The 22,697-nt window shown below is 40.8% G+C and overlaps 1 protein-coding gene and 1 pseudogene across 3 annotated transcripts; one reads left to right on the forward strand and one right to left on the reverse strand.

Annotated features, from left to right (window-relative positions):
* The first annotated feature begins 311 nt into the window (after window positions 1-311).
* On the forward strand, window positions 312-15,406 carry LOC110055734 (uncharacterized). 2 transcript variants are annotated; one of them, XM_089270502.1, is made up of 11 exons: window positions 312-574; window positions 2,498-2,552; window positions 3,684-3,851; window positions 4,469-4,696; window positions 5,373-5,606; window positions 6,109-6,348; window positions 7,739-9,432; window positions 10,167-10,397; window positions 10,873-12,367; window positions 12,970-13,302; window positions 13,884-15,406. In XM_089270502.1, exons 2-11 carry the CDS (start codon window positions 2,546-2,548, stop codon window positions 14,174-14,176), a joined length of 4,923 nt encoding a protein of 1,640 aa, XP_089126628.1. In that variant the 5' UTR covers window positions 312-574; window positions 2,498-2,545; the 3' UTR covers window positions 14,177-15,406. The 2 variants fall into 2 exon arrangements, with proteins under 2 accessions (XP_089126628.1, XP_089126629.1); XM_089270503.1 differs by having other exon boundaries at window positions 4,475-4,696.
* Window positions 14,200-19,198, reverse strand: LOC110055714 (uncharacterized; annotated as a pseudogene). The gene is made up of 4 exons (XR_016201118.1): window positions 19,114-19,198; window positions 18,612-18,808; window positions 18,016-18,492; window positions 14,200-17,055 (listed from the first exon to the last, which is right to left on the reverse strand). The product of XR_016201118.1 is annotated as an uncharacterized LOC110055714 (transcript).
* Between the last annotated feature and the right edge of the window lie 3,499 nt (window positions 19,199-22,697).

Genomic DNA, 22,697 nt, shown 5'->3' on the forward strand with positions numbered 1-22,697 from the left:
CCAACGGATTCTTATAAAACTTCGCATATTTATTAAATAATTCGACACCATTCTTTTTGTTTCAATGAAAAAATCGGAAAACGTGACATAGGTAAAAAGGTCCATTTCCACCAGTGTAAAGCTTACTTAGTAATTTGATATCCACCTGAAAGTTTATACAGCTTATCTTAATTCCTATCCGCCATATCCAGTTGCTTTTCTTGCTACTTATTATTCAATTAAAATAAAATGAAACGGGGACTAGAGAACATTTACTGTTGCGTTACATTTGTTGCGTTACATTATGAGCCTCGCTTTGAATCCCGATTTCTTGGAATCAGAGCGGAAGTGCTGAAGCAGTACTCGGAAGAAAGTGAACGAACATTTCGCTCGCAACTAAAATTAAGCTAAGCTGTTGACCTCGCTCAATCGCTCTTTCTTGGTTTCGTCTAATGGTAAATTAACAATCACTGAGTTCTTTTAGTCGGCGAGGACGAACTGTTTGAAGCCGGGAGGATTAAAAACACCTCTGAAGTGAACGCGGACGTAAAAAGGGAAGCCTGTCGATATCACCCTGGCGTGTGGCAAAAATTCAGTGAGTTTATTGTCTTTAAAATAACATCACATTGTTATGTACTTTAAAAACGGTTGGCTTTTTCCCTAATCAACCTGTATATAAATTCCGTTAAGTTAACCATTTGCTGTGTGATTTTGAGTCGAGGGAACGTAACGATAGAGGTGCATTTATTCCTGTATGTTTGTTACACTTCAGTTTAAGGTATTATTGATGTAAATCTGAGCCCCTTTTACGTCGAAACTCTATACTAGCGTGAATCGAGATCTGTTACTATCATGCAGCTCACGGCAACAGATCGTAAAATTGAAATGGCACCCTCGGTTTTTTTTAACTCTTTGTATATTTTGACATTATTTTGAAATTCATTTCCCATCCTATCTCGATTCAAAGGCCACTGATTAGGTTAAAAACTGTTAAATTCGATGAGCCGAAACAAAATATGCTTAACAAGCATGTTTCGATCCGACGGCGTAATGAAAGGAAAGCGAAACAAACTCGAAAGCTCAAAAGGGGAATACCCCACATCTATTTTCCTACTATCCATCCTGCCACGTACCCACTGAATATTGAACGTCAATTGGTGGTGTTTTCAAATACGAGTACGGCTTTTGGAAGAGTTTCATTTAATACGTCAAAGACTTAGACGTTTGCAAGTTTACATATAAAGTCTGCTATATTAGCGAGTGTAATCCCATTCAACCGGATATAATATCAAAGCATTGGACACACCAAAACTTCAACGAATCTGAAGTTGTGTTGTTAATCTAATACTTATTTAGATTGAAAGTTTCCATAGTGGTGACTTATTTAACACATGGTACGTTAATAGAGTCTGTTCACGTGACGTCATCAAATTCTCAAATCCAAAAATAAAGAGCCACTAAAGGTTTTATCCTCATCAGGCATAAGAGGTACTAAATTTATATCTGTTTATAACTCTCCAGCTCCCTAGCGTCCGTCGTTTGGAAAATAGCGCATTTTGAATTTCGGCTTATGGCGGTGCGTGACATAAAGCTAAGATCGCGTTTGTCGAAAAATACACACTTATCTCGTGATTTTTAGCCATTTTAGGAGTTCAAGTATTAAGAAAAATTCTTGTGTAAATGTTTTTTGGTTCGGTTCAGATAATCAGTCGACTAGATAACCAAACTAAGTTCTAGATGTTTACACTATTTTCCGGCCGCCATATTGGAGGACTAAGGAGGTCCACCAACATGGCGGCTCCATACTTAGCTCTATAAATTTGCGCGGAACATTTCGACGAATATTTCAACTTTGGGATAACGCACACACCTTAAACTTGGAGAACTGTCGTCCTTATTTATCGTCTATAATATCACAATTTCTTGACTTAATCTACTGAATGGTTTTTGATTTTATTTTTTATTACGTGACAATGAACACACTCTATAGTTATTAGCGGATACTGTGGTGTTTTGAATTAAGTCGATTATTTCAATTCAGGCCCTTGACAAATAAGTAGGGTTAGTTACTTGACTGACATTTCGCAAAAAGGTTTGTTTTAAGTTTCAGCCATCGTTTCGGTTGATAACAGACTAGCCTTATAGTTTACTGAAGTGTTAACAAGTGATTAACAACTGTAAAGTAAATAACAGTAATTTTAATTTTACAGATTGAATATAGCTAGATTTGAGTGCTCTTGTATATACCAGTCTTATACTTTCAAGCACTACAGAAGAGGTCAGAAAAATCCCCAAATTCTATGTTTGTTATGGTGGTTTCCATCTTAAAAATCCTTGATAAATAGTATTACTGGTCAGGTACATCGTCATAAAATGAATGAAATAATAATTGTTAAATTTCATACAATAGCCATCTTTAGGGCTTCTTATAATGTGGCCTCAGCAACGTATTTCACAGTTGTGTAACAAGTAACATACTTTGAATGTGATGTGGTAATTTTGAAACATCATTGTCAAGTTTTAGGAGGAGTGTAACAGTATTATACCTGTCAAGCAGAGAACTGAAATGGCAGGTAAGGTCAACATTCAACTTTATTCATAATCTGACAGACATTCTACTCAGCTGATAAAAACGGATCTGCATGCAGAGAATATGTTTGTATTGTAAAGATATTTATGTGGATACAGATATAACAAACTATATATCTACATGTATGGTTTCACAAACAGCATTACCTCTTATGTCTCACGAAAACAACCAGGGGAAGAATATTTACAGTTGTTTTGGAGTTTTCATATCGCAAAACGTTTGAAGGTGACTGATTTATACTCGAGCGTTTTGCTGAAAGTGATGTTACTTTTATAACTGGACTAATTGTTGTTCATTGTTGTACAGTACGTCAATAAGAGTCCACCCACCACCCCTCAGAAACAACCACACCCTTTAAGGAATAGACCTTTTGAACTTGGGCGGTTTGTTTTCCCATCACAGACCATGTGATATTGACTATAGAATTGATCTTTTATCTAGCTAAAAATTATACATTCAAAGACACGGGACCCCTGCTTAACTGTTTGAAAATTTGAAAGCAACTGAGAATTCTCAAGAGTACCATCACATGGTCTGACTGGGTGACGGCGGCCGCGAACCGCCCAAGCTAAAAAGGTCTATTTATGATAGCATTGCTATTAATAGTGAAATTAACGTGCTAAAATATTCTGTGACGTTCATCGACAATGGCCATGATGACTTCAGTCAGTTACGTGAGGATTTGGCTGAAAAAAAACTGCAACGAAAGTCTATCTGAAACGATTTTATGCGGCACAGCCCATGATAAACTTTGGCTCGTAGCTTTAATATAAAAAAAAATGTATATGCAAGAAAGGACGGATAGAAAAACCCATTCTTTACAACCTAACTTCCGTATGAAATTATTCTAGGAGTACAGTTGCGATGGCTACACTTGTTTAAAAACCGCAGCCCTCCCCCGCTGGGACGTAGTTAAAGATCACCAAAGCACAAAAACTGAAACTATTTTATACAGCTGTTAGTACAGTACAATGATAAACGTTTTCTCTACCCGATATACTGAGTTAAATACCTGTTGCAGTGATCTGAGAGTAGGAAATAAATGCAACATTGTTTTAAATGGTTTTATCAACCTTATTAATTGACTAGTTAATCTTATATCCTAATATCCTAGAAAACAAGAAAGCCGCAAGTTCTGCTGAGAAGGATCAGGAAAATAACGCAGAAAGTGGTGTTGCCTCTAATGAGAATCGTCACCAAAGCGACCTATTATATAAGTCTGAGCGATCCACCTGGCAAAAGGTGCAACCGCGCAGTCAGCATTCAAGAGCACAAAGAGAAGGTATTATCAATCACGGGTGTTAATTGATAAAAGAGTACATAATTATTTACATTCCCGAGACTTCCTGGTGTTTTTAACGGTAAATTATCTATTAGTTTGTTTTTGTCTAGGTTACTTCGTCTGCGCAGTAGATCCTATTATTCGTTTTATCTCACAATGAAGTGATGAATGACTATTTTCCCGGTCAAATGGAAAATGGGTGCACAGGAACTAAATTTATTTAGTGCTTTTATTTATAATGCGTCAGACTGACTAGATTTTTTTATCGCCATTAAGCAAGATGTAACGTTTATAAGTGGTTGGGTCTCGTCTGATTTGACCCATCGAAATTCAGGGCACTTGGGTGCGGAATTGTTATTGGAAATGCTAGATTACCTCCGGCGCGTGATGCGACTTCCATTACTAAACCACTCCCTCTTCCCCAAAGGTTCAAAAGTTCAGAGGGAGTTTCTTCAGAAGGTAACAACTATTTTGAAGCAGTTGTTAACATACTTAAAAAGAAAGGTCTGCGTGGGCATAGGTCTTGAATTTTCGTTTTCAAAGGGGACGATTTTCAGTATTATGAGAAGCAACCAGGTGAGAGAAGTGGTCTGAAATCGGCACTTATTCTATTTCAGCTCAAGGGCCAGGATGTGGAAGTCGAAACAACGCGACTACGGCTAGAGCCCCTCGCGGAAGAGCCCAAAGTCGGGGCAGTAGAGGGACGTCAAATCGATCAGTTCCTTACCGAAATGAACCAAGTGAAGGAGCTGGTAGACGTTGTCACAGTGAGGATGGTCATGGAAGAAGGGGAAAGCGAGGACGCGGCTTTGACAGTGCACGAGGAAGGTCCAGAGGAAGGGGAGGTGAGAAACGGAGTGCGGTATGGCCACGCACTTTGAACGGAAAACGTACCTCAATACTGTCGACGGCAGGTATTCGCGGTAATGACTGAACATCTCGAGGAGTACGTGAAAATAAAACGGACTATTATATACCATAAAATTGTTGGCAAATTGTTGTTTTCAGGTCTCAGTACACGTCTTAATGTAGTAGCTGCGACAATTTCTTTTTACTGATCACTTTCTCAATTCTTATGACATTTGCACCATGATTCTGAATTCATGTTGTGTGAACAAACTATTAAGAATCCCAACTGATTAGTCACTTCATGAATGAGGGAAACGTAGCAAATGGCGTCATTAAACCATAAATCTCAATAGTACAGTAGATTCTCGTTGATACCACCACCGGCGTGATATAAGATCTCAGTCGGGGTAAACGGGGTAGGCTCAAATTATAGCCCTTTCAGCATGTCATGATAAAAAGATATAAGTTAATCGTGTCTGCCATCGACTCTTGTCTGCAGTAGAATAAATTTTATCAGTGTTCGCAGTGGCTGGACAGAATTTTTAAAAAGTTACCATTTGGTATTGCCACTTGTCAAGTATTTTTGGGTGGAGACACCTTTCATTCGCCGTTTGCTGGCAGCAGGGTAACGCGTAGCGAATCAAATTTTTTTTGACTTCTTTTTGAGAACAGGACCTACCTACCAACGTGGAGCTGGGCCCCGCGATCCTGTGTCCTTAGGATTTATCCAGCCGGACATCAAGTACGAGTGGAACAAGTTGTATGTGTTAGGTTTGCACCACAGGACAACACCTGACGGAATAATGAACTACATCGAGAGAATCAGCGGTTATGATGTAAAGTACGTGAAGTGGTTTAAGCCAAATGGAAAAGCCATTGTTACACTGCAAACTGAAAAAATTTCAGGTAAACAGTTACCCTGGCAGCGTTTGATAGTTGCATGGAAAAAAAATCACACTATCTATATCCATCCAAATTTAATAAATATTTTGCGTCATATCGTGCTGAGAAAGAAATACACCTTGGTCCTCACCTGTTTTACTAGTAACAGCAGTTAGTTTCATACTTCGGGTAACGTCATTCCTGCTTTAAGTTAATTTGTCACGTTTGCTACTTCAACGCAAACGCCACAGTAAAATTGAACAACGCTTATGGTAAGTTGCATCTGTGCCAGCAATAAAAATCCACACATGCCCTACCATTAATACACAGTCAAGGTTTCTGTCCGTTCATATTTGGCAAGGATCAAAGTCAGGAAAGCCCAGGCTGACTACTTAAGTCAGGACAAATCCGGAAGTGGGCAGGGTGGGGACCTTCATGACTACTAACTGTCAGTGCTGTATACATTACACTCTGCACAATATGAGTGTCTCACTAGTTACTGCTTTGGTAATGGTACTGTTTTCAGATTTTGCGGAGATTGTCAGAGAAGCGGCGAAAAAGCCACTTGATGGTGTAGACGTGTTAATTGAAAGAGCACCCGAATGTAAGAGCATATATGTCAGCGGATTTTCGGAAAACACGTCAAAAGAGCAAGTGGGAATGTACTTTCACGAAATTGGTTCCCTGGAGAACGTTGTCTTCAATCCAGCCTGGGACAAAGAAGGAAAGGACAAGAGAGCTATTGTGTTTTTCAAAGAAAAGAAAAGTAAGTGGAAAACAAAGAACTAGATAAATTATGGTTATGATTGATAATTAAAGCTAGTTTCAGTGGCGGATTTAGGGCAGGGGCCCGCCCCCGCCCCGCCCCCGCTCCGCCCCCTTATTTTGGGTTAAAACAAGAAAAAATCACAGAAGGAAGAAAGGAAAGCTGGTAGGGCAAGCAACCCCCCCCCCCCCCCCCCCCAACCCCTTAGCTCAAGGTCTGGATCCGCCACTGAGTTTTCCGGGCACGATTCTCGAAAACGGTTCAGAGAGCGAGACGGCTTGAAACCGAGATACCAAGCAGTCGATTAATTTTATTCAGCCATGTTTTTACATGCGGGTGACTATAGGCAATTTTGTTAGTACTAACAAATGAAGTAACACTTTTCTTACGGATCGGGTGGATCCGCTAATACTTAGTAGTCAGTCAGTCCCTAATCCTATGTCAGAACTATCCTTTCGCTCAGTATAAAGACACAGAATACGAAGCCATTTAGAATCGTGAAAAAACTCTGTCGTACGTTGTTCCGGTTCTTCGACTAAAACACGAATTTTGGTCATTTAAGAGACGGCTTAAGGCTGGATTTCACTGGCGACGGAGTCGGAGTCGGAGTCGGAGTCGGAGTCATAGACGTAAGAGTGCTTACGACCTAGTGAAAATCGAAAATCGAAGTCGTAAGCGGAGTCATAAGATCGACAGAAGAATCAGAACGTTTCCATTTCTTCTGATTCCGTTTACGACTCCTTCGCTTATGATCTAGTGAAAACAAATTTTCGGAGTCGGAAGCAGAAGCGGAAGAACCAACCAATCACAAGGCCCGGAATCGAGCATTGTGATTGGTTTATTCTTCCGCTTTGCTTCCGACTCCGACAATCTAGTTTTCACTGGATCGTAAGCGACGGAGTCATAAGCGGAATGGGTGTTCTGCTTCCGACTCCGTCGGTTTGATTTTCACTAGATCGTATCGCTTTACGCTTTTGATTTCGACTCCGACTACGACTCCGTCGCTGGTGAAAATCAGCCTTTAGAGACTTATTTCGATGACGTATTTAGTTAAGGTATTGTGTCACTCATTAGTCCTTTTGTTTAATGACGTTCTCGGTGCTAAATTAAGAACAAAAGAAAGGATAAAATATATTCAAGATAATTATTTTTGTCGTAAACGAGAAGACTGGATATAGATATTTGCCGTTCTACATGGTTTTGTATTAACTGATCGACACTAATTATAATTCGATTTTTTACGTAAGTTGCGTGGTTGCCCTTTTTTGTGCTCTGACGTTATATTTTAAAGAAAGTGCTCATGGCAATTTAAAACATTAAAATTGCTGATGTATCCGATTTTTTTCGACAATTTAATAGTGTGCTATAACTTACGTTCTTTTTCCTACAGGTGTAAAGAAATCTACCAAGAACGACCAATTCATTGATGGTAAGCCTTTGCATGTAGAGGCTTTCTACCCTTTTATGGGAACAGTAGTGCCAGTTGACCAACCGACAAGACCATCGCGGCCTACATCAGGTGACATCCAAGCGGGTGGACAGTATCAATTTTACAAAGCTGTAGACAAGGACATCATGGAATTTCTAATGAAATCCAATCAAGAGGAAAAATTGAGAGGACAACTATATTCGGACGAACACGCTCGCGTAAGGTGGACAAATGAAGAAGGATACGTTCTCGTGAAACACGACGTACCGGGAAATAAGGTCGACAAGGAATTTGATGAGAACACTTGGAAAAACGGCTGCTCAAAAATAATTGACAACTTTATTGACAGTTGTGCTGCGAAAGAATTTCCAGTCGAAGACGACATTTGGGAAGTAGTAGCCGATCGGTTGCCACAGATGGAAAGAATTCTTCCGAAGTTCACAGCTCAAGTTAAGCTGTTGAAGGAATCTCATACAGTTAAATTGATTTGCCAGGAATCTAACATGTCAGATTTTGCAGAAAAGCTCTCAGATCGGTTAAAAGCCACCAAACAAGAAGAACTTGAGAAAAAGTTAGAGCAGAAGACGTTGACTGACATAACTAGTGAAAAACTACAACTTCTACTAAATGCCAGAATCGAAGACATTTTGAAGAAAGAGTTTCATGAAGATCTTCAAGTGAAGATCGACTTGAGCAACAAAAACCTTGTAATAAAGACGCCTAAAGGACACATGACATCTGTCATGCCTTATCTCAGACAGCGCCTGGACGAAATTGACCAATATGCCATAGCCATGCCCCCAGAAATCTTAGACATCTTGAAAACAAAGGTTGGGAAAAGAAAGATGACTGAAGAACTACAAGGATGTGCTTTTAACGTTGATGAAAAAAACAAGAAAGTCATCCTTCTTGGGACGACCCTTTCTGAAACCACGCAAGGGAGCGAAAAGACAAAAACCGTGCTAATAAGCGATCGCAATCTTTCAGTGGGCCCCTCCGACAATAGCCTAATGTGTTCAAAAAACTGGGACGATCTCTGCAAGAAATTGGTCAAACGCCTAACGATCCGCCAAAAACGTGAATTAAATTGCATAGCTGTCTTTGGGTTCAAACAAGATGTCACAGAGGCCGTAAAGAAAATGAGAGATTTTCTCAACGAGAAGAAAGCAACAGAAGGCCAGTTCCGACTCGATTCGTCGATTCATCGAACGTTCTTCAACGATTATTACAAAGACGACCTTCATGGAATCGAAGAAGAACTTACACACTATGGAGTCAAGATTTCTTTGGATGAAAGTAAGGGCTTAATCAGATTTTCAGGAACTGAAGAGGGCGTCAGAGATGTTGAGGAGAAGATGTACGCTCTACAAGACGAAATAAAGGAGAAGAGTTTCGCCATTTCCACCCCTGGCATGCGAACCTTCTTAGCCCAGGATGAAGGAAAACGGTTAATTGAAACTGTGGAACGAGATTGCAAATGTGTTATTGAGATAACAACAGAAACCGAGGAACAAACTGAAGACGACGAAAGTGACGGTGATGAGTCATTCAGCAACAGTAGTGATGGCGAGAAGGAACTCGATGAAGACGACACCTTTTTCACCTCGGAGTGGAAAAAGATGATCTGGAGGACTGGGAATATCGAAGAAGAACAGGTTTGTTGCGATGCATTTATCACTCGAAATCACAATGCCCATCGGCCCCTGTGCAGCCACTGGCATTAGCAGTTTGTGAAACAAATAAAAAGGCATGTAAATTAAGCTGGGTTAGCTGGTCAAATGTTCAACAATACTGCAAGATCTAACCGATCGTTTTAATCTGTGAAGTAACCATCTCATGATGACCTCCATCGTACTAGATGGCCATGCATCACATTTTGTTTGATAACTGTAAAAGAAGTCAGGAGTGTTTTGATGTAAAAGCTAATAGGTGTCAAAACTCCCGTCCCTGGGATTACGAACGAGAGCAATTGCCCAACTAAAGCCAGGGGAGGATGGGCATTGCTAAAATAATTGATTAGTACAAGTCTTCTAAGATCCTTGGCCTGCTGTGTCAACTGGACGAAGGGTCATTGTCGTGAATACTTCGCATGTTGCTTACCACCTGTCCATTTATCATGCTTCGTTAGTCCCAAAATGAAGGCTGTTATTTACTTGCCATTGCTGGTAGCCATATATTCGCATACTGACACTTTTAAATCTAATTTACGTAACTGTGATATAAGGATACAGAGATTCATTTCTCTAAACAAAAACTGAGGTGCTGTTTCGTTGGGCAAGTAAAACACATTTGTTCCGATGAAAGGCGAAAGATAGAAGCATCAGCTTTTCTTTTCGTCATTTTCAAGTTAATAATCAACTTTGTGTTGTCTCTTTTAATGTCGCTCTAGGCTGACGTTTTAGTGTGTTCTGTGGGGTCAAAGTTCAATCTTAACATTGGTGCGATTGCAAATGCCATGAACAAAGCTGCTGGTCCAGCGTTACAGGAAGAGTTAAGGAAAGTGACGACAGCTGACATGGGTGAAGGAGACGTTGTTCACACGGGTCCCGGAAACTTGCCCTGCCGTTACGTTATTCACTGTGTATGTTGCCCATGGAAAGGAGATTCTGAGCAAGAAGAGGTCAGGATAAGGATAGTCTCCTGCTAAATGAGGTCATTTTATTGCTAGCATCGCATCTTCTTGGTTGCAGTTTTAGTTTTAGTTTTAGTTTTAGCGTGGCTCTTCTAAATGGCACGGTTGTTTTTAACAATGACATGGACTCCAGCATTAGCCACAGTGAGACTATTCCGAGACGTAAAGTGCGTTCCTTTGGGATCATCCCGGGATCAGGATCAATGATGCAAATGCGAGATCACTCGGATTATGTTATATCGACGGAACCGACGAATCATCTCTGGGGAAGGATTCGTCGGTTCGATTAATGCAGCGTGATCAGAGTGATCTCGATCATTGATCCTGATCCGGATGAATGATCCCAAATGAACACACCCTTAGATTACCTACTAGAAACGGCTGGTTGGGAAGCAGTCTGGAGCTTGGTAGATAAATATCAAGGGTTACTCCTTAATGCCATTTCTTTTGTTTTCATTCACAGATTCTAAGTGAACTGTTTAGGAAGTGCTTTGACAAGGCATCCGAATTGGGTGCTTGCTCAATTGCTTTACCACTTGTAGGGACTGGTAACCTTGGTTTCCCGTATAAAACTGCCGTCCACATTATGATTCAGGCAGCTGTTGATTACAGTCAGGCAAATCCAGAGTCACCCTTAGAGGAGTTTCGATTTATTGTGTTCAGTGGTGATCAGAAAGGAATTACAACTTTCGAAGAGAAGTTTGCAGACTTCAAGAAGAAACATAAGCCAGTGCCAAGACCTCGAAAGCGAGAAGCTCGTAAGAACAAACCAATTCCAGTTGTACACGATTTCAGATGCAAAGCCGTTCACATTGAAAACATCAAGGTGCAGGTCGTGAGAGGAGACATAACCCAGGAAAGCTCCGATGCAATCTGCAATGTAGTTACACAAGATCTTGACATGAACAGCGGAAATTTAAGCAAGGTCATTTCTACAGCCTGTGGCAGCACAGTCGAAGATGAGTTGAAGTCGAAAGCTCCCCGACTTCCAGGATCTGTTGTGACCACCACTGCTGGGCGCTTGTCTGCAAAACAGATCGTGCATATGGTTGTGGGATCTGGAACAAAACAGCATCTTCAAACATGCGTGGAGAAAGCTCTTAAAGAAGTCGATTCCTTGGGCTTGGTGTCAGTGTCCATTCCAGCGGTTGGTAGTGGTGGACTGGGACGAACAGCTGAAGACTCGGCAAAGGTGGTTTTCGGAGCAATCCGCGCACTTCTGACCAGGAGGCCATTCAGTTCACTACGTGAGATACGAGTTGTAGTCTTTGACCATTCTTTCATTGGTGCGTTTGTGGTCGAGTTAGAAGGAATCCAGCAAGAAAATTTGGACTCATGCCAGCGTGAAGACGACGACGACGTTAACGTTGACGATGACCATGGTCAACAGGGCTCAGAAGCTTTAGCCGATGAGTTAGCGAAGAAGCATTGTCATAGAAAAGTCATTGTGCATGGGCGGGTAGAGTCACTTGACGCAGCTATGGCTGCCTTAAAGGATGGCGTCGCCAGTGCCTGCAACAAACCACGTGTCATCAAACACGAAATCATAAGTCGTTTTCCAAGACGTTGCATACGGGAACTGAAGCGAATGTCGCGTGCTCAAGACGTGAAATTTGACCAACCAGAGCCAGATACTGTTACGTTGGAAGGGCTTCCCAAAGATGTGATGGACATGAACTCAGAGGTATCAAATGCCATCCAGGAACAGATGGGAAGAGAGCACAAAGAGGAGCGTGCGGATCAAATTTCCAAAACTGTTCAGTGGTATTTGGTTAATCCAGCTGGAAAACTCGACCTCTTTGATAAAATAGTCAACAATGATATAGAATCAGCCTATAAAGCGAAGAAACCATCGCTTTTATTCACACATCAAAACCTGAAGGCTGAAATCAACTTTGGGAACAAAGAGGTCACGTTCTTAAGAACGGGAGCTATCAAAAGGGTCCTTCGTAAAGATGGTAAGAACTAGGCGGGGAGTACACTTTTCAATTACAGATTATTTACTAATAATATAAAGGATACAAAAACACATAGTTTTCGCTGTCATAACGTAATGCCCACATAAAGTCCGGCTTTTTCTCCTTGATTTCCTTTCTTATGCCAAACTTAGTAAGATAACGGTTGATTTATGTGTCAGCGTCGACAATTTTGGGAAGCCTTTGGGTGATATACTATTTTTAAATTAAAATTTTCAAAATACTGTGAGTGACGCCAACTGCCAATTATTTATTTCTATTCATTCTATTTCTTTGAATGGCTAATCTCTGTAATCTCTCACATTGTGGCACAAATTGAGGATGAAATGACATCCTATCATTTTATGTCACAAAGCTGAAATTAGATTTCCCTGGAGCAACTTTTTCGAGGTCGAGTGTACCATCGGTTACATATGCCTTCCCATGCTTTTCACCGACTGCATGTCGTCTCGAGCGTTGTACTGATAACGTGAATTTCCGCGCTTCTTACATTTTAACACCATCATTTCCTGTTATAACTACTGACTACTCTTTCGAAAGGACCTGTGGATGATAACAGCTTTCTCGTTATTAATTTAAAACAGTGTTACCTCTTCCTGCTGAATGGGATCCACAGCCTCGTGACGAAAGTGGAAAAGAGGAGGTTCTTCATTTGGTTAGCCTTGCACCGGATACCCAGGAATATAAAGCGGTTCAAAAGATGTTCCATCAATCAATGCGAGGGAAGGCTTCCATCAAAAACATTGAGAGAATTCAAAACCCATCGATGTTTAATTCATACATGCTGAGGAAACAGACCATGGATGAAAAGAACGGGACTCTTGAAAACGAACTGCAACTGTTCCATGGAACGAAACCCGACAGCGTGAAATCCATCAATGTGCAGGGATTTAACAGGAGTTTGTGCGGAATGAACGGTACGTACCCCCATCAATGCCCAGTGAAAATATTAAATATCACACCTGTGTGATAAACACAGGCTTAATCACGAGCGTAAGCAGAAACTCGTGTATGATCCGACGTGAGTCAATCACAAGCACACTCCCAGTGATTCTCCTTGTTCGCAGCCTTGAAGCTGTCGCCACCATATCTACTCCGATGTTACTGCGCTTGTGTATGCCACGTTTTCTTATAGCTTAACTCAAACCCGGGTAACGAGATTGAGCTGAACTTGTCTAAGTTCCGAGACTTTAGCCGGTAACGCGAGTCTCTCGGTGTTTTCCTATGCAACAGAAGGCGCACCTTTTTCCCACGTCATATTGATCGGATGTATTATCACTGAGCCGTATAACTAGCTTGAAATATCACAAGTCTTATGCAAACTGCTACTATAGAGTTAACGCTAGCATTTTTGGAACTAGTTAAAAAGTGCCCTTAATACTGTATTCATTCGTTTGGATTCACATGGACTACTTTTCGCCAGGTTTCCGGTTCTCGACTTTTTCTGTTGTAAAAGCTTTTACTAACCTTAAACTTAAAACATCTGAACCTCTGGTAGGTGCGGCTTATGGTGATGGTGTCTATTTTGCAAAAGATGCTTCTTATTCCAATACATACTCACAGCCACGTCCCAACGGTGATTGCTACATGTATCTAGCGAGAGTGCTTGTCGGGAAACACACTGCTGGAAAGGAAGGAATGAAGACGCCTCCTGCCATAGACCCAATGAAACCTGAGATCCTCTACGACTCCGTGGTCAACATGGAACAAAATCCAAATATTTTCGTAGTTTTCCACGATTTTCAAGTCTACCCGAAATACTTGATTACCTTTAAAGAGATCAGTCGATAAGTCTATATATCAAAGCATCGGCCTTGCAACACGGATTGAATTTTATTTATATTTTCAACACTGAGTAGCTATTAGAGGTAGTTAATAAAAGCAGTCAGTACTCAGCAACGATTCTGTTCAGCTGGGATAAAAATCTATGATCAAAGAATAGAATAACATTTACTGAACTCGGCGCTTTTTGGTAGATATGCACTCGGAAAGAACTTCCCTAATTTAAGCTTATTTCCAAACCGCTCAAGGAAACTTAGAAGGGACCGATAAGCTAAATAATGCACTACTTTTATACATGTTATATAGGAACCAGTGTAAACTCGTTTTGAACTAGCTTCCCACTACTGGAATTTTCGATTCTAACGCGATGTCTCTTTTGTTGTCGATAGCAAGCTTAAATGAAGGTAGTAGTATCAAGTTACTTCAAATCTATAAATTCAGCTGCATTAATTTTGTTTATGTAGTTGTCTACATGGTTAGGGTGATGGTTGGTTATACGCTAGATTTAAGCTTTAGTCATAATGTACAACTACAGTAACAAAAGAGCCGTTACAAGGGTTGTTACCCAAACTTTAACTATAGATATGTTTTTGGAGTGTTCATAGAATTTTGAAAAAGGGTCCGCTTATGAAAAGGGTCCGTTTTCATGTTGCATTGTAAGGGGAAAGTCGGATAATTTACAGGCGGTTACTATCTACATCTACCAAATAATAGTGGAACACGGTCGCACGGACGAAAAATGTTTTCAAAATAGGGCTTATAGCGCTGACTTAGTGGCCAAGATTAACAACCACATTGCTTAACACTAAATGTATACGAATATAGTTATCCGGATTCCCTACAACAGTGAATGAAATGCAATATGGTTAATAGAGCGGTTTTCATTTGAGTGTCGAAAAGTAATTGGTTTTGCATCAAATACGCTACACGATTGGCTGAAAATAACTTGCGCCACTTTTTCATCCAATCGTGACTCGCTCGCAGGCGTTTTCCCGCGCTTTGCGTCAGCTAGCTACATGTCATTACTTCGAGTTTTGATTGATTCACTGGATTGCGTCCTTTGTGATTGGCTAGAGTGATTACGTTGGTTTTGGTTTTACAACACTCAGTTGAAAACTGCTCTAAAACTTATATAAATTAACTGCTTACTTTATCCTTCCGGTAGGAGTTGGTATTGTTTTCTTAGATATGACCGGCAATAATAAAGAAAGAAAGCTGTTCCCAGTTGGGGGTGGGGGAGATGGTCTCGGAATGTTAGCACAGATGGGAAGGAATAAGTAATTAATTTCAACTTCACGCTCACCACGCTCTATTCTGGAAAGGATAAAAACAGGAATTAAATGTGCTACAGAACAGCACCTTTGGCCTGTTTGAAACGTGGAACTTTATATGAGCCAAAACTAATGTCGCTATTGGGAAAGTACGCTTAAAGTTCGACGTCTGAATCAGTTACGATCGACAGATTTGTATTTGGGTCGACCTTGCTGTTCTGTTCGAATAGAACGGCAAAAGTTCGACCTCGATTTAGACGCCAAATTTCACGAGCCAAAGCTAATGCATGGAAAAACCTGTGGAAACACTCGCCTGTGGCTCGTGTTCCCACAGCATTTCTCGTTCTCCCAAACTTCTACTCGTGTTTCTATAACTCGTTATAATTCACCAGTAAATTTTCTCCGATTCTTATTGGTTTAAATTGATCACGGGACGCGATAGTGTTCATCCGTGGAGAGACACTATCAGCCCATAGTGTCCGTCCGAGGAAAATACCCGGATGGATAGTACTCGTCCGTGTAAATGTTTCTATAAAGAAGCGAGCGTACAGAAAGTAAACAATTGAAATGTATTAAGTGGGTTTTTGTCTGTTTTCTTTTCCAAATTTTTCATTTGGCTCTAACTACCTTTCACGGCTTTCATCTAAAAAAGTTGAAAATAATTCAATATGAATTTTGAACTGGCGCGCGGAAGAAAATTTAGATGGTGAACAATAAAGACAATAGAGTGTTTGTGTCTCGGAACTATCGGTCTGATAGTTGACCCTTGGGAATTTGTTGTTCTTAAAACTAGCATTTTTGCCCTCGAAGCTTCGCTTCTCGGGCATATTTGTTTTAAGAACATCAAATTTCCGCGGGGCAACTATCAACTGATAGTTCCTCGACAGAAACACTCTATTTAAATAGAAACAGGGTTCACGTTTTCTTTTTTCTAACTATTGATTCCGTGTTTTAGAAATAATTCACATAATTTTGCCCAGAACTAGTCCTCATAACTAGACGTCTAAGTAGTCTCAAGTCCCATAGCCCTCGTTACCCCTGAACAGCGGTTTGCATCAAGTAACTTTGCCCTCATCAGTCGACAGAAGACGACGAACGAGAATTGAGAAAAACGCTGAAGCGCTACCGATTGGAGACATGAGAAGCACGCACACGACAATCACGCGCGAAGATCAGGAAGCATTCTGCGAGCGCAATTACTATCTATCTGAGGTACTCTATTGTTTTTAAAGTTACAGCTGAGATGCCAGATCACGACTTCAGCAAATTGAAAGCTCTGTTCAGCAACAACCAGCCGGGGTTTTCTACCTTCTCATTCCCGCCAAACCCGAATACTTCCATTTCATCGACATCAAATTCGTCATCTCCCGTTAAAAACGTTCGAGACTCCTCATCAGGTGGACACTGGTAGGAGTTATCCAGGTCTACAGAGCATTTGCAGGAATTGGGCTTAGCCTCAATGTAAAGATCTCTTTCAAATGCTGGCCCAAGGTCTTTGTCGTAGTAGATGGCAAATTCTTCTTGCCCAGCTTTCAAAGGCAACTGTTGGCTGCAGACCACTTGGGTTAATAAGGCTGAACAGGAACGAATCGCTAACTTTTCTGTGTCCTGCAGAAGCTATCAGCAGATCAACATCTGGTCAACTAAATTTGACGTTCAGAAGGATGGTCTCGCATTTTCTCTGGGGTGGGTGTGTGTGTGGGGGGGGGGGGGAGGGGGGGAGACTAAAAATGTTTTATAAGGGGAGGTTCCGCCCCAAAGTCCAGACAGGAAAGCTATGCCTTCCGTATACCTTTCGTCGAGAAAAGATACTCCTTTACATACCTACTTAAGAACACTGCACCCCTTTTCTAAACCCTTGGCATGAAGTTAGTGAACAATATCAGATATCACGGGAGAACATTACCTGCCAGAAAAGATGTTAACCAAAAGACAAGTATTATCATGTATTCAGTTCAGTTACGTTTTATACCTGCCTTTCGTAGCCAAAGCTGATTAACCGGCAAGTTGCCCAAGCCATATCTTTGTACCTCCCTTCACAGGAATATTACATTATCAACGCAAAGATGGGTTACACAGGATTTTCTTGCACAGGAAGGAAGGTACCGACTCACTCCGTAACCTCGTGTCCACGTGACCAAACGAGTCACGTGGACACAAGGCAACAAGAGATAAATGCTATGTGCATTTGAAAAGACAGTTGCAAGCTAGTTCCAGTCTAGTACTGAGAATGCTAATATGAGCTATTGTTTTTGTACGAGTTCTATTTCGTTCGATTGCCGAATTCAATCGAAACATGTTCCTGATCGAGCTTAATCCATGGATTGAGTTCGATTGAGTTCGATTGAAATTCAGCTCGATCGGGTTCGATCGACTTTGCTAGGAGTCATATTCTCAAAATCTAAAGAAATTAAGAGCAGTAGAAAACGTGACAATTAGATATATATAATTTGCACTGAGCTCCCCACAGGAACTAAGAAAAAAAGACAAGGCTGTTTTTCTGACATATAAACTTAGTTTCTAAGGTCTTGTTTTGTGGGTATGCCTAAATCAAATACGCTGGGTTAAAATGCTTACCGGTATGTTCCCACTGTTGCTCGGTATAGCCTCCAAATATGTATTTGCCACTCTTGATCACTGTCACCGTAGGACCCTTGTAGTCGCATCGGGCGTGAAAGTCGGCAGCATCCCAGCCATCACGGGAAGCACGATATAACAAGCCGAAGAACAAGTTGTCCCTGGTGTTATTGAGTGCTTGAGTTTCCTTCAACCAATTCATCAAGGTTTCGCGTTGATCTGAGGATAGAATAACTGAATTCTTAAATGGCCTCGCAGTGAGCTCACTGATGATCCCCTCAACTTGATAAAATTCAGCCTCGGCCAGTAGCTCTTCGCGAATTCGCACCATCTCGTCTTTAGGCACAATAAGCTGCCCAGTGCGAAGATAATTCAGGATATACCGGAAGTGAGTTCCATCGCGATCAATGAAGTAAGATCCATCCTCGCTTGGCTTTGTGTCAAATCTTCCCGAAAACATAGCGTGTAGCATGGAACCTGCCATTATATTGGGAAACAAGATAACCAAGAATTGCAATTAGGAAGAACGCTAGTACCGGTGTTTGAGAAATCAGATAAATGAGAGTGTAATTTGAAAATAACATACCAAAACATACCTGGATCTTTATTCAGGGTTGCTAGACTGGTCGAGAAAAAGTGGCCGCCGACATTGAGCCTCACAATTTTCGAGAAAAGAACGTGCTCCAGCTTCTTTGTAACCTCATCACAGGCTTCCTTTTCGTTGTTGTTGGCTTCATCGCTGGGCTCGACAGGGAGAATGTTTTCTTCCTCCGAATTACGTGAAGACATCTTCCTTCATAGAGCAAATAGAAAATGTATTGAACACCGAGTCTGTAGAAAAAAAAAATGAAGTTATTCTATCCACTCAATACCCCGGGTGCCAGAGGGGTTTTATTATGTCGCGAAGCCGCTCACAGAAATTGCGAAAATCCCTCAGTCACGTTGAACTTGCAAAACCAGCCTCGAGCAGTCTCTAATGTCTGTAATATATATTTTCTAGTTGAGTCGACACAACTATACATCAAAACTGTCTATGCTGTCAGATATAAATGTATCTAGCTAAACTGAAATTAAAGGGCGAGTCTTTGGCGTACTTACTGATCGCTTTAGACGGCGAGCAATGTCTCTTGACTTTTACTCGAAAATCCGTGGGGAAGGACGCAAAACAAGCGTAACTGCGAGTTTGACATGCGAGCAGTCACGGGAACCTCTCACGTTCCCCCACGCTCGCATGCTCGCGAGCGCGACCGCTCACTGACCTCACTCATTTAGCGTTCTTCTTCCACACGGATTTTCGAGGAAAAGAGAGACTGCTCCCGGTCAGCACTATGGCTTTTAACTGGGACTCGATTCGCCAAAAGCCGTGCTTTTATTTACAGGCTCAACCCTAGGCTCAACCAATAAACTATATTAAGTGTTCTAAGATTGTTGTTGTAGTTGGGTCAAAGGCATTTCAGTCTGCCCCGGTTTTTTCTTTCCAACCATCATTGCAAATTGTTTAGTAAGTTTAATTTGTTTTGTTCATCAAGGTTAGCAGTTTTTATCCTAATTAGGGGCCCAAGAATCGGGATAGGATGGCAAAAGTATCTCAAAAATAGCAATAAAACAGAAACAGATAAAATTTCCATCCTTCATCCACAGTATTATCGTCACGAGAATTGAGGGCGCCTCTTGCCTTGGGCGGCACAATGAAACATATCCCGATTCACGTTAGTTAAGAGTTTGAAACTGGCAAGGACTAGCCCCACAGAGATTTACGACAACTTTAAGTTTTATTTATAATAATTAAGTACCGTGATGATTCGATTTAGCGCCTGGGGCGCTTACTTACATTTGGTTCCTCAAGGGAGGGCGTACGTTTATTCGAGACAGGGCGATCAATCGGGACAGAAACAGCCGAATGTTCAAAAACAAAATTTTTTAAGACGGTATTTAACAACAAAAGAAAAATACCAGAAACTGTAACAGTAACAAATATACGGTGAATGTTTTGAGGGAATTTTAATCTATTTCGACGCCGATAGCTTTGACAGTGTCACTTAAAATGTCACGTCAATACGTAAATAAATGCTTCGTTATGCGGCATCTTCGACATGCGACTTAGTGATCCCGTCGAAAGGATCCTTTTCGAGTGAATTACTCATGGCTTGCTGAACAACCCTGAGCCGTTCTAGCCCTGCACATGGCAAGACTGATTTTTCTTAAAGCAGCAAATAATATTGGAATTGGGGCGCTTATTGGAATAGGGCTGAATAGGGGCACTTATTTATAAAAGCACATTCGAAGGGGGGCGGTTATTCGAAAGGGGGCGCTTATTGGAAGGAGGGAGCCAAATCCAATCATTACGGTATTAAAAGGTACACTGGACTAGCTGCGCTTCTATAACATCGAGCAGTTCTCTTGACCTAAAATCACGGGAAATGTCAGTCTTGTTTTGAAACGCAACTTCGAAATTACAGTTATATATAGGTTGATTTAAGAAATGTAGATAATGAAGAAAACGTAAACTCCAAAAAGCCATACGTTTTTACATCACGTGCAGAGCTAGGGAATGGAAAAGAGAATAAACAGATTCAAGTTTTGCCACCCGCCAAAGTGATAATACCTTGTTTACCTTTCTCAGCTTTTTGTGTCCGAATTCACTTCAGAGGTATTTCTAATCCTCCTGGCTTCAAACGATTCGTTCTCGCAGACTAAAAGAATCCAGCAAGCGATAATTTACTCTTCGAAGAGACCAAGTGAGTCCAATTGAGCGCTGTGAACAGTACGAGCTCAATTTTAAACTGCAAATGAAATGCTATCCGTTCGATTTAGTTCTGGGAAGTTGCTTCAACGCTTCCGGCTTGATCACAAGAAATCGGAATTCAAAGCCAGGAATATAATATGACGCAAAAAACGTAACGCAACAGGTAACTCCTCTCGCAGAAGCTGACTAAATAACAAACCGTATGAACAACAACTGAAATTTGGTGAATGGGAGAAATGCCCCAACCAAATAAGCTGTATACGGCAATTTAAGAGGATACTCAAATTAGGCTGTACAGTGGTGTTTGAAGATCTAGCCCGGGGCGGGGGGGCGGCGGAGGGGCTAACATATTTGTCTCACGCGCTCAGCTGATTCAGAAAACTCATAACTTAGATTTAGTAACATCAGAAAATGATAAGAGACAAAGTTATTTCTTCCTAGTAGGAAACCTTCAAGAAAACTTAAGATTTAAAAACGGGCCTTGTGAAGACGTTCAAAATGGCTCTTTTTAAGGGCCACCACAAAAATAGAAGTCTCGGTCTTCAATTCGTTCGCTTTGATATTCTTTTGTCATTGATTTTTGATAGGAAATTGGGAATTGAAATAATTACTATATCCTGGATTTCCGTGATACATACTTAAGCTTAACAGATGTATGGGTTTTCTGAAAACAGAATGCCTGGATTCCTCTTGTAAAGGCAGCTTTATTTCTACGGTCAGGCCTACCGTTCACACTAATCCGTCACGAAAACGGAGCTATTTAGGGCTTTCCACAAGTTTCTCGAGATTTCCCAAAAAGTTGCCCGCTATTTCTCAAAAAGTTGCTCAAAAAAGCAAAAGTTGCTTTCTGTAACGCAAGTTGCTCAAAAATTGCTTAAAAAAAAAACAAAAAAAAAATTTTGTTGCTCTCTTCCTTTATTTGGTCTGATGCAAAAATATACAAATTGACGGAAATTGTACAACAAAAGTAAGATTTCTAAGCATTTTTGTGCAATTTTGCGGCGTAACCAGCGTTGCTAAATAACATTGTCCTTAATCAAAACCAAATATTAATATTAAGCTTGTAAAAATTCTTCATCAAGGACACTCGAGTCAATCGAGTGTGAATCGCCGTCCACCATTTTGAATTTTCTTTAAAAAAAAAACCGATGACCTAGCAGCCCGGCTGCATCCATCTTGCACCCATCATCCGCCTCAGGGGCAAGGGGGGAGGGGGATATCTGGCTCCTTTTTTCACAGGAAATTGATAAATTGTCTACTAAAACACTGCGAAATATGGAAACATGGCCAATTTAACTACTAAAAGCTGCTCCAATTTCTCAGAATTGATAAAAAAAACTAGAAATTGCTCAGAGAGCGAAAAGTTGCTCAAAAGATATACAAGAAGTTGCCAAAAAGTTGAAAGCCCTAGAGCTATTCGTAAACGCTTTTCAAACCGGAGGAATTTGAAAACGCCGGCTTTGCGTTTTATGGTTAACGGTAAACATTTTAAAAACGGAACCTTTCAAAAACCTTGACGTCACGATAATCGGGTTATTTCCCTGCCCAAGTTATCCTCAAACACAAATCCAAAATGGCGCTTATTGTTGCGTTTTTAAAATTTATCCGGCGTAGTGTGGACGGAACACATTTGATGCGTTTTCAAATTTTCCGGCTTAGTGTGGACGGAACCTTAAATTCAAATACATGCGTAGTACATGTGTCGTGTTTGTTACTCCGGGTTGTTTTACGTCCTTACTCAAATTGAAATGGCCGAAGGAAATAAAATTGGTTAATTTAGTGACTTCTTGATTTGCGGTTAGCATTTTTCGGGTTGATCTCAGCTGAATCATCAAAATGATTTTTAATTTAGTGATTTATCATGAAAGAGGTTTGATTTGCTGACCAAAATAGCATTTAAAGAAAGTGAAGCCTTGGAGACGAATGGCTTATAGCT

Source organism: Orbicella faveolata, unplaced genomic scaffold (genome assembly GCF_042242905.1).
Source record: "Orbicella faveolata isolate gen_17 unplaced genomic scaffold, um_ofav_v1 contig_34, whole genome shotgun sequence".
Classification (NCBI taxonomy): domain Eukaryota; kingdom Metazoa; phylum Cnidaria; class Anthozoa; order Scleractinia; family Merulinidae; genus Orbicella; species Orbicella faveolata.

What these genes read in the sequence shown, in the direction of transcription:
- LOC110055734 (XM_089270502.1), top strand. An exon ending in AAGGTCCAGAGGAAGGGGAG is followed by an intron (nt 4,697 to 5,372) that starts GTGAGAAACGGA and finishes TTTTGAGAACAG; the next exon opens with GACCTACCTACCAACGTGGA. An exon ending in GGAATATCGAAGAAGAACAG is followed by an intron (nt 9,433 to 10,166) that starts GTTTGTTGCGAT and finishes ATGTCGCTCTAG; the next exon opens with GCTGACGTTTTAGTGTGTTC.